General features: G+C 38.7%; 1 protein-coding gene across 1 annotated transcript in view; it reads right to left on the bottom strand.

Annotated features, from left to right (window-relative positions):
- Nucleotides 1-254: 254 nt before the first annotated feature.
- Nucleotides 255-11,765, bottom strand: part of LOC140234482 (cap-specific mRNA (nucleoside-2'-O-)-methyltransferase 1-like) — a 36,575-nt gene continuing 25,064 nt past the window's right edge. Inside the window, exons 10-20 of the mRNA XM_072314530.1 lie at nucleotides 11,372-11,504; nucleotides 10,434-10,613; nucleotides 9,593-9,707; nucleotides 8,395-8,463; nucleotides 7,715-7,855; nucleotides 6,196-6,324; nucleotides 5,568-5,659; nucleotides 4,775-4,891; nucleotides 3,808-3,920; nucleotides 3,339-3,447; nucleotides 255-886 (exon numbers count right to left, since the gene is read on the bottom strand). Of these exons, the coding sequence (XP_072170631.1) occupies nucleotides 748-886; nucleotides 3,339-3,447; nucleotides 3,808-3,920; nucleotides 4,775-4,891; nucleotides 5,568-5,659; nucleotides 6,196-6,324; nucleotides 7,715-7,855; nucleotides 8,395-8,463; nucleotides 9,593-9,707; nucleotides 10,434-10,613; nucleotides 11,372-11,504 (1,337 nt within the window). The 3' untranslated portion in view covers nucleotides 255-747. The remainder of the gene's footprint in view (nucleotides 887-3,338; nucleotides 3,448-3,807; nucleotides 3,921-4,774; nucleotides 4,892-5,567; nucleotides 5,660-6,195; nucleotides 6,325-7,714; nucleotides 7,856-8,394; nucleotides 8,464-9,592; nucleotides 9,708-10,433; nucleotides 10,614-11,371; nucleotides 11,505-11,765) is intronic.

The raw sequence follows: 11,765 nt of genomic DNA, 5'->3' as shown, positions 1-11,765 counted from the left end.
ATCAGTGTTCATCCACATTTGCATCAACTGTGACATTATTCTATTTGTTGAAGTAATGAGAGAACAGCGAAGCTATCTACTGTTATTATGCTAAGCATACACATGAAGTAGACCGAAGATCATTAAAAAAAAACAAATATCCCCAAATCCCTTTATTTATCCACTTGCTGTCGCTATCAACAACATTTACCTCTTTCATATCATACCATGCAAATTCACATATTACTGTAAAACAAGAAACATTGCAGCATGAAACTTTCGCAAATTGCCACTGGCATTCAATGTATTGCGTAGACGAGAACGTTCGGATGCATTTTACTTCTGCAAAATCTTGGCTCCTCGCGAAATTTGCGAAAATTTCATGCACACAAAAAATGTCTGCTTTTACAGCATCTAAGCTGCTAACCCTTGACATCTGACTGGTTCTACTTCCTTCATCCTCCAACACCGCTGAAGAATCCGGCACTCTTCCTCTGCACTATTCCAGTGGTTACATTTCCCTATATTCTTTCGATCTAAGTAATCCACTTCTCAATTCGTGCACCTGGTATGATTCTGTGATCTGCAGCATTTGTGACGTTTTCCCCGCTGCGTCACCACTTGATCTGGACGTTGCTCTCGTCTGTCCGGTCTCCATCCTCGCAAGGAATTGACTTCTCCCCCTCATTGCAGACTCCCTCCTCTCTGGATCCTTTTCTTCCTTCCTCTGCACCTGCCCGTATGTCTGGCAGGGACAGCCCGTGACGATCACACCACTCTCTGCCTCGTGATGTGGGCGAGAACCTCCTCCTTGGACAATTTCTCCGGATCCTCCCTCACATCCTGCTCGTCGTGAACTTTGACCCCATCCTCCCACGCCCACAGGAGTCGATTGCTCCGACAGGCCCTGCAATAGAGATCAGGTCCCGGTAGTGAGGATGTTGGGAGACCTCTGATATTTATGTGTACACAACTGATCAGAAAATATTTATTGCAATGGACAAATTGTTCAAGGTTATTAACTCATTCTGTCAATCTTGGAAAAAAAAAAAAAAAAAAAACTCACTTCTGCTCATGCTATGTGTAGGTTTCTGCCCATAATACACTCATAAACGTTACTCACCACCTTAACCCGTTGAGGACGGTTTGATTTTGCTACAACACGCATTTCCCATAGACACCTGCCCAAGTATACTCGGGACTTGTCCTCAACGGGTTAAAAGAGAATTAGCAACATAAATATTTTCATTACTTTTGATGTTCCTTAATTTATGGAGAACTGATTCATGTTAGCTCATGTTTCTGCACAGTAATCCCTGTGGATTTAGCTATTTCATATGACCACAGAATTTCAAAAACATGTCTATATATCATCTTCCTGAGAATTCTTTACACTGGGAACCAAATTAAATCTATGAACATGAAGAGTAACAAGTGTGCAAAACAAACCTAAACACCATGATATGCAGGGTTGGATCCAGAAATTCTGTAAAAGGGCGGTGCCTTTACAAAATTAAAGGGGGGGGGGGGGCAGGGGCATGTGCCCCTCATTTTTGTCGAGCCCACCGGAGGTGAGGGGAGACTAAGGTCACCTCAAGGTCAAAGCTCACAGGCAGGGGTCAATGAACTTTACGGCCCAATGTTAAGTTTTTATGGCGCGTTTCTATTAGTGGTCATAACTTTTGATCCATAACTCCATTTGTGACCAAACTTGGATGGTAGATGTCCCTTGGGGAGTGGATGGTCACCACAAGGTCAATGGTCATTAGCATGGGTCAACGAACTTTTAGAGCCCAATGTTAAGTTTTTATGGCATGTTTCTATTATGGGTCATAACTTGTGACTTAACTTGGATGGTAGATGTCCATTGGGGAGTGGATGGTCATCACAAGGTCAAAGATCACAAGCAGGGGTCAACGAACTTTAAGAGCCCAATGTTAAGTTTTTATGGCGCGTTTATATTATGGGTCATAACTTTTGATCCATAACTCCATTTGTGACTAAACTTGGATGGTAGATGTCCCTTGGGGAGTGGATGGTCACCACAAGGTCAAAGGTCACAAACATGGGTCAACAAACTTTTAGAGCCCAATGTTGAGTTTTTATGGCGCGTTTCTATTATGGGTCATAATTTTTTATCCATAGGTCCATTTGTGACCAAACCGTTTGTGACCAAACTTGGATGGTAGATGTCCCTTGGGGAGTGGATGGTCACCACAAGATCAAAGGTCACAGGCAGGGGTCATCGAACTTTAGGGGCCCAATGTTAAGTTTTTATGGCACGTTCCTTTTTTGCCATAAATTTTTACCCTGTTATATCTCTTTTTTTTAATCTGTTATATCCCATTCGCGTACAATTTCTTGTACGCGAATGGGCGAGACACATTATGGCACTTGCCTGGTTTCTTTTGTTTCAACTCAAAATAAAGAGCGGGTGTGTGCCCGGTGCGCCCCCGCCTGGATCCGCCACTGTTACGGTACATCACAGTTCGAGTGAAGTTGCATAACTGAATATGGCTACACTGACAGTAGATATGTGTACTCGTTTTGACATGACATTTAACTAAATGCAGCTGGTTAGCTACACAAACATGAAATCTCCTTTTAATAGATACTAACTTGTACCTGCTCAAAATATCATATTAGAACTGCATAATTTGAAGAAATACTGAGATTTGTTGAACACAGTCACAGCATGGATGCCAGGCTGTGTATTCATTTTGCCTATCATGATGACACAAAACTTCAATCAAACCACACTCTTGGGATAGTCGTAGTAGATATACGTTGGTATGGAAAAAAGGGAATGACTGTATCATATCTCTACCTGGAAAAAGTTAGAACCAATATCATGTTACCAACTCACTGTGAAAGAGGAGATCATGAACTTAAAGGGATAGTACAGTAATGGTGGAGATGAGAATTGGGCTTTTTACTTTTTGTGAGATACCAAGAAAACACTTATGAAGTAGTACAAAGCATACCATTTTAAGAGGAATTCAAAGTTTAGTTGATGAAAATCGGGTTTGGAACGACTGAAACATCCCAAAACAAAGTAAAACAAAGCGATTGTAATAAAGTGTGGGTCCCACACTTTATTAGAATCGCTCTTTTTTGGATATCTCAGCCATTTCAAAACCAATTTGCATCAAATAAATATTGAATTCCTCATGGAATTACATGCTCTTTCATATTTCATAAAAGGTTTCTCATTATCTCACCAAAAAATGATTGAAACATGAAATTAGGTCTCAACCAAAACTATACGATCCCTTTAAGTCTTGGCATGGAGTACAGCCATTTACCTACATCACTTTCTCATATTTCTTACATCAATTCAAACAGTCTAAGAATCTTACTTGAATGAAGAGATGCAATCCGGTGGACAGTCAAAAGTGGACGTGCCATTATCTAGGTTGTAGTAGTACAGCTTCTGATTAGATCTACTCCACTGCACTGTCCAGGGAGCTAAACACACACACAAAAATGCCAAACAAAAATCAAACCTGACAGACATCACAGAACTGCAAAGTTTATTAAATTTATATGGCTTTGTCATTAATTTTACGACCAAAAATGAAAGCAAAATGAAGAGAAATAAAGTGGCTAAGAAAGCAGATTTAGGAATGCAAGATTTTTAAGAGATTTCAGAGAAGTTAGAATTTTCGGAAATTGCGTGCAGGAGAGATGGAGGATAAAATCATGTCAAAGGTCATGCGACCAAACATGGCTACTTTGACATCTCCACAGGGCATCATGGCAGCTGCCTTATCAACATTTCGACTCTCAAAACTCAGAACTCAAATATTCACACCGAATGGTTCTTACCATTGCAAATCTTGATGAAGAAGACACCAGTGGGAACGAAATGCCTGTTGTTAGCAGCCCGGTAGCAAAGTCTCCGATGTCTACCCCCTCCCTTTCCCTGCAACATGGTGAGTCTGCAAAAGGACCACATAACATTAGGTAATGATGATGACTTTGTTTGGGATAGGTGAGAAGAGTGATGCTGCTAAAAATATACCTCATGAAACTTGTGATTAGTGACAGCCAGAATAATTATGGTTTGGCATTCACTGACACATCTCACAATCAAATTTTGATGAAAAGTTTGATACCTTGAAATATGTTGTTACAACAAAGCATTCCAGCTGTCAATTATATTCTAGGCTTACAATCTTTGAACAGTCTTTAATATGTAGTCTTATATTTGATTATATTGTGACTGTGTAGTGTTGTGGAATGGTACCTTTTGCAAAGTACATGATCACGACCAAACTACATGAATACCTGAACACATTTTCCTTTCGTAAAAAATGGACTTTAAGATTTCTCTTTTCAAGAAACTAATTTTTAGAGTACATATTGAAGTAGAATATTGAAATAAATGAACATGTAAAATACTGCACATTCAATTACAAGTTCATTTGATGTAATTTAATATGTAAGTTTACAATTTCCCAGCACGAGGTTAAAACGTGATTGAGAACTCTGTTTAATGCAGGCAGCTCCTATCATAATGAAGTCTGCCAGATTGGCAGTTTATTTTCATTATATCAGAATTTTGTTCTAACCAAACAAATAAAGTTTAAAAGATATATAGACGGTAATTTTGGGACCTGAATTTTTACTTCATTGATGAATCCGAAATTTTGTTACACCTGTGTTCATTTTAACGAGAGAGAATTATACAAACTTTAGACTTAATTTTACTTGATACCATTGCACAACATGATTCATGCTCATTGAAAGTTAAATTTTATGGACAAACCGTTTTAATACTCCTGTGCCATACCTATCAAAGATTTCATGGAAGTCATGACACCTGACGATATCCTTGGCCCTAAGTGGGGTCAAGTCCGTCCGGGTGGGTCGGTCCACAGCCTTCACAAAAAGACTGATCTTCTGAACTCTGTGGACAGATTGGATAGATGCGTGCAATGCTTGAAAACATACCGCCGGTATATGAATACCATGTATAGTCAAACCTATGTGTAGTGACCACTCAAAGGGAACTTCAAATGATGTCATTATAGACAAGGGGGCTGTTGTATACATGTTCACTGGGGTAGTCAGTGTGATAGATATTGTCCTTTTCCCTTATGATTAAATGTATATGCACTACACTACTACTTTTTGGATTACTACATAGTACTACATATACAGATATATATAATTATAATAAATTCACATCTATGAATTATAAATATCAATAAATATCTACTTCATTGTTTTCAGAGCCAGATATAAAACAGATTGTGATATAACTACATGATTTCACTGGTCCTGAGGAATTTGTTGTAAACAGTGGTCACTGTTCATTGCACACACCATTCACAGTGCTCACTTTGAATTTCCTAGGAGCTATGGAAAGGATTTTATGTGTTCATATAATATTTGATATCCATATACACTGTAATCAATCATGCACATCTCTATGGCATCACCCACTTATTTGCTTATTTGTCTGCAAATTAAAACTACAAATGTAAACATAAACCTATGTGAGAAACCTTTATGAAACAGTATCACAATTACAGAGAATCAAATGAAAGCAGAATTGAGTGATGACTTCGAAAATTTATAACCTTTCTGAGTAGGCCAAATGTCTGATGTCCTGACCAGCTAACCAGAGCGCATCCAGAATGTGGACTGTTTGCATCCTCCTCTGACCCTGACCCTGTGAGATGACAAGATGAAAGCAAGAGCTCACAAATGAACTCCAGTGACCTTACAAGTTTCCGAACCATAATGATTCACAGCCATCACACAGTCATATTTTCTCTCTGACCTCAGGAAAAGCTCTCTGAAATCAAGAAGTGACCTGTTTGCGCAAGAATATCTCTGAGTATTGAATCAAACGTGAAGGTATGCTTGTACAGCAAAAATACAGTGCATTCCTAATATAACGAACATGATTATAACGAAGTTCTGGATACAAGAAAATAAAAATTCAGGCCACAACATTATCTTTATGTTGTTTATTGTTTATTTGTTCGGTTACAACAAAATTTCGCTATAATGAAAGAAAACTGTCGGTCCCAATGACTTCGTCATAATGGGAGTCCACTGTAGCACCCTCTTCATACACAGCATATTTTCTATTTGGTGGATAATAGAAAATGGGATCAAGATGCTGGCACAGGCATGGAACATCCACTTGCGCCCTAATCAATTCTGATCTCTCCATGACCCAATTGGGGTTCTCGCCCTCACCTCTCCTCTCAGCTCTTCAATCAGCTCTGCCTCAAACAGGGTGTCGCTGGGCAGCTGCAGCTTACACCTGTCCAACTTTCTCCACTTTGGGGAAGATGACCTGCCATCCCAGAATGACACGTGGGATCTCTGTGTGAAGAGAAGATGCACAGCAGATTCAATATAAACGTGACTATTTTACAGTACCAGGGTTATATGCAGACTTGATTTCATGAGAATTTCTGATAATGTGAAATTTTGTAAGTACTGTAAGCAAGGATCATACTTTTTCCACCGAAATTTTCACTCAAAAGTGAAAGCAAGGATCATACTTTTTCCACCGAAATTTTCACTCAAAAGTGAAAAAAAAAAAAAAAAACACCAACAAGCAGTATATGAAGAGATTCCTGCATGACTTTTCTTGCTCAGGAACCAAATATCTTCTTTTTTATCTATATTAAAAAAAGTCTATGATGAAGTTAATTAAGACTTTGCAGCCACAGGCTTGCATGACCTCCACTCATATGTCATAAGCTTGCTTGTTTGTTTTCTGTATACACTGAATATTTCGTGAATTTTGCAGGTCAGGTGCTATTCGCAGATTTAAAGACATGCGAAAACACTGACTCTTAACCCGATATGAATGTGACACGCACATGTACATTTCTCCATTCAGTACTGAACTCTGCGATAGCAAATTTAACCACTCGCAAAATCGTCAGGAAGTCCTGATTCGCGAAAATTTAGACTCGCTAAATATATGGCGTATATAGTATTTATTTGTTTACAGCAAGATTCATGCCATAGTCTGATAGTCATATCCTATCTGAAAAGCCAACCATTACATGTTTTGAAAAAGAGAGCATTTTTTACTTTTGCTTAGTTGATTGGGATGTCTACTCCGCTTTGTACACAATCACTATATCTGCCACGCGAGTTCATTTACATTTTGATGAAAGCAACAGATCTTGACCAACAACCACGGATTCATCTTTAACCCTCTTCATAAAGGAAATATACTTATTGTCAAATTTATTTCTATCCGTTACATCAAATACTATATAAGCTGTTATTATGTGCAGATATTTTCATGAATAAGGAGGTCACAGACATTTTCACGAGATGTTGTTTACACGAATTGACACAGACGCTATCGTAAATGCGCTATTACCTTAGTGCATGACATTTTTGCGTGTTGTCAAATTTGCGATCCAACTGTGATACCAGGTAAATGAAATTCACAAAAATTAAACCCTCGCGAAAATAACAGCTTATACAATAACATTACCATTGAACCTACGCCTAGTAGAAGTAGATAAAAATCTAGTTAGTATAAATCATTGTGACCTTTGACCTTGACCTTCCACCCTTGTCACATCTGCCAACTGGTTGATAATCTCTATCTACATCCTTCTCACTAGAGATGCTTAGCAATGGACAGAGGCATAAAACAAACACTAAAACACCTTCTGCCTATCACAATTCTGCTAAAAGTGCCAGGTTGTCATGGAGTACTGGATGACCAACGGGGGAGGCTTACCCCAGTGCTGAGCACAAAGAATCTTTCCCCTGCAGACACCGTGCAGCGATAGTTGAACACACTCTTGACCTTCTGGGAGAAATTCTTCCTGTCCAGCGGCATGGCGTTGCGACAGAAGTATCCATAGTCGTTGTGGTCATCCTAAATTGGGAGACAAATTCAAGAAGTTACTAAGCAAGTGCACCAAAGAAGACTGATCATAGCGGAATTAACCTTCATGTCACCTTTATTTGCTCTAACCTCTTTTCGTGTTCTTATTTTTTTCTTTTATCATTGCTAAAAAGAATAGAATATGAAGAGCAACATACATTTTGATGGTTTGCCATGATGAATACACAAGGGGAACTACAGTATGTTGTAGAGCTTACAATCCCTAACCTGACATATCATTTCATATTCTAAATAATTTTGACTAAAAAAAACAGGTAAAATTTTCTGAACTTTGAGGTTTATCAGCACAAACTATATTTCCCCTGGTAGGTATTTCATATGTCAATATGTTTACGGATGATGATCTTAATTAATACTTGAGCTGATAGGAAGTATGAGGTAATTTAAAAATAAAAACGGTTCTATTTCAGAAAGGAGAGAGGAGTACTAAGCTATAACAACTGGATGACACTGGGAGAAAATGTTTGAACATCATAGCTTCTGATGTTGACAGCAGATGCCATTATTACCTCGCACAGTTCAGAGAACTTTGTGTCAGCATAAGTCGTCTTTGGTGCTGCTCTTGATCTCCCAGGAATCTGGATACAAGTAAGGACAGATAAATGGCAGACATTGATTCTGAGTGAAGACAATTTTCAAGCTACCATACAAGAGTGGCAAATCAACTGTCCTCTCATTGCCAAGACCTCACTCACGCCTCACTTCTAGTAATCCCATGGCTGCACTCATACTATGCAAAACTGCATAAAGTTTCACTACCTGGTATTTTGTTTCGCATAATTTGGGCAGTGTGAGCACAGACTTCTTGAGAAGGTACCAGTGAAACTTCCTGCATGCACTTGAAAACGTTTCTCACTTCTCGCAAAACTATGTGTAGTTTTGTGTTGTGTGACTGCTCACAGCTGCAACTTTAAGAAGTTTGTCACATGATTGTCCATTTCACGTTATTTATGCACAATGCATTCTATTTTCCACACTGTTGCGTGTTCATTCAAGGAGGAAACATGGTTTTTGCTCGTGTGTAGCATGCATGTTAGCGACCAAACTATGGGCAGTTTCACACCAATCAAACTAAAAATTTTGTCTGTAGTGTGACTGCATGCTCAAACTTCTGGAAGTTATCGAGAAGTAAACTACGCATAGTTTTGTGTAATATGACTATGGATAAAGACATTTTGAATTGGTACATAATGAACAAATGAAGGCAGATAAAGATTTTTCTGTAAAATGCAGGTTCTGAAGAAACCAAGGAGACACATCCCTTAAAAAAGTTTGCAGTATTACACACAAGGTTTTGAATACAATTATGATTTTTCATAACAAACAAATGTTAACATCCTTTCATGTATGTTTGTATTTCAATGCTTAAACCCAATTAGTTGTGGGCTTGCTGTCAATGGGAGCAGCTGCAATGAAATATGGTAAAGCAATTACAGTAAACGTTGATATTTTTGCATGATTAATATTTTGCGCTGAGACGTTCAAAAACATATTTGCAGCTTCTTGAATTCGCGCTGTGTGATTTTCAACCCATTCAGAATGTGCAGAGAAAATTGTGGAGAGAGAAGAAGCATGAAAATTAATGTATTGTGAAAATTTGTGTATCTACAGTAAATGAATAATCATGTGAAGTAATCACTACATTGTACATGTAATCAATGATTAGATGAGCCCCATCTAATCTGACCTCGAGCTGGTGTCACTTACACCCCAGAGTTGGAGGCACTCGTCTCTCATTCGCTTCTGCTCCATCTCAATCAGGTCTGTGTTGCGGACATAAGCCTGGATCTTGGCCAGGGCCTGAGTCTGTGTCTGGGCCTGTCTGAAAGATGGGAACAGAACCACAACAGTCCTGTAAAGTTACAACTGAGATCTATGCTTAAAAACACCACAACTAATGATAGGCGTGTACTGTCTATATGGTAATATCATTTCCATTCTCATAAAAACAAAATAAACACACAATTAAAACTAAAATGGCAAAAGAGACAAAAAGCCATAAATGATAACAAAATTCCTCCTATTAATACTTAAAATGTCAAAAAGAGAACGTGAAAAGAGACCTGTGAGGCCTTGTTCTGTGAGGCCTTGTAAAGAAAGTTCCCTTAAACACATGAATCACGAGGCAGCATCAATGCTAACAAGTGCTACTAGCATGATAACAAACAGCCCCCCCCCCAGAAAAAAATATGAACATATAATTATACATCGACAATGACATAGGGTCATGAGCTGACCTCAAGCTGTTATCAATAACCTTATTCATTTATGAAATATTTTTTCAAAAGGTCTGTACATCATTATCTACCAGCAACAGAGACTACCATCTTATATTTGGTACCCTCCTCTGCTTCTCTCGCCTAATTCCAGACAATACTAGAACAACACTTCATATCTACATATTCACAATGCCATATCAATGCCTGATCAATATGATTGTACAATATGATTGTACGTTTTTGTTTCATAAGAGAGAGATATCATTTCCTTATTTTGAAACAAATATCTAGCTTTGGCTCGGACGCACACATTGCTTGCTCACACAAACCTCTCGTTCTGTTCTACGATATAGTCCACAAACTCTTGGTCCTCCAAAATGACTGACAGTGGGACACTCTCCAGAACATCAAGCTTTGACGACTTCAGGTCATTCAAGGTCATATTGAGGTCAAAGAGGAAGTCATGTGTTTGGTCTGTGTTGGCTCGACGACCTTTGCAGATCACATACCTAGGAAAGTTCAATGACATAAGTAAAGGAGTAAAGAACTTAGTCAGAGAAGAATTATGCACATGTAGTCTTTTGTTGTTTCTTTATATAAACTTCCAATTGAATTGCATTGACTTTTTTTTTCTTTTTTTTTTTTTTACATGACCACTATGGCAGCATGGAATGCTTGCAAGCAAAGCAACCACCAGACCAACGACTTTAAGTCTCCTTCACAGGATTAGACAATGACGACAACGTGCCTTGCCATGGGGCACAACCACCGCAGCCAGGGCACTCAAAACAGGAACATCGTAATTGGCAGTCTGCAGTCTAATCCGCTGGGATAAATGCAAATTATTTTGCAATGTTGACCTGAGATTAAGCTCCCAAAGACCAATACACTCCTGCTTCTATTCAACACAATGTCTATTGCCAACAATTCAATGAAGTTTATAACTATCCCTGGCAAGCTCTCCACAGTATTTCATCATCTCTTATCTCTCCCCTCTTTTTTCTCGTCTTCGTCTTCATCCTCTTCCTTCTGCCCATATGCTGCCATCTTGGCCAATTCCCATCATTCACTTGCTGATTATTTCTCTTATTTGCTTAAAATTGTTGTATATCTATTGTCTTTATTTTATTCAGTTATTTTCAGAGAGGTTTTCCATTGGAGCAACTTTCCTATGAATGGATGGATCTCTTGACTACATGTGATTCAGGTGTCGGCTTTGATGATCAAACTCAGATCACCGAAACAAGAGACACAAGTTTGAACCTACCTCTCTGAGTTGGCTGGACGGCTGGTAACTGGCTTGAATAAAGACACCTGGTCAAATGACCGGTAGAGTATGTAGATCAGACCTATACTGAATGGTGTGAAGAGGTCAAAGGTCTTGCACACAAAGTGACCACCTGCAATAATTGGAAGGACATAACGAAAAGCCCTATAAATCTACCGTTAATACACATCACACACCTTCCCTTTCATGATATCCTTTGCAGCATTAATCCAAGACTACCATTCCTTCAATCTCTTTGTGCAGTACTTACAAAATATCACTAGAAATGTCGCTACAGCGACTGGTTATACCCCCGCCAAACAACATTTCATAAGCTTTGGTCAAAACAACATTTCATAAGCTTTGGTCAAAAAACTGAGGAAGTAGTTAAATC

The sequence above is a fragment of the Diadema setosum genome, chromosome 1 (assembly GCF_964275005.1).
Source record: "Diadema setosum chromosome 1, eeDiaSeto1, whole genome shotgun sequence".
Taxonomy (NCBI): Eukaryota; Metazoa; Echinodermata; class Echinoidea; order Diadematoida; family Diadematidae; genus Diadema; species Diadema setosum.
This window is presented reverse-complemented; position numbering and strand designations above follow the sequence as displayed.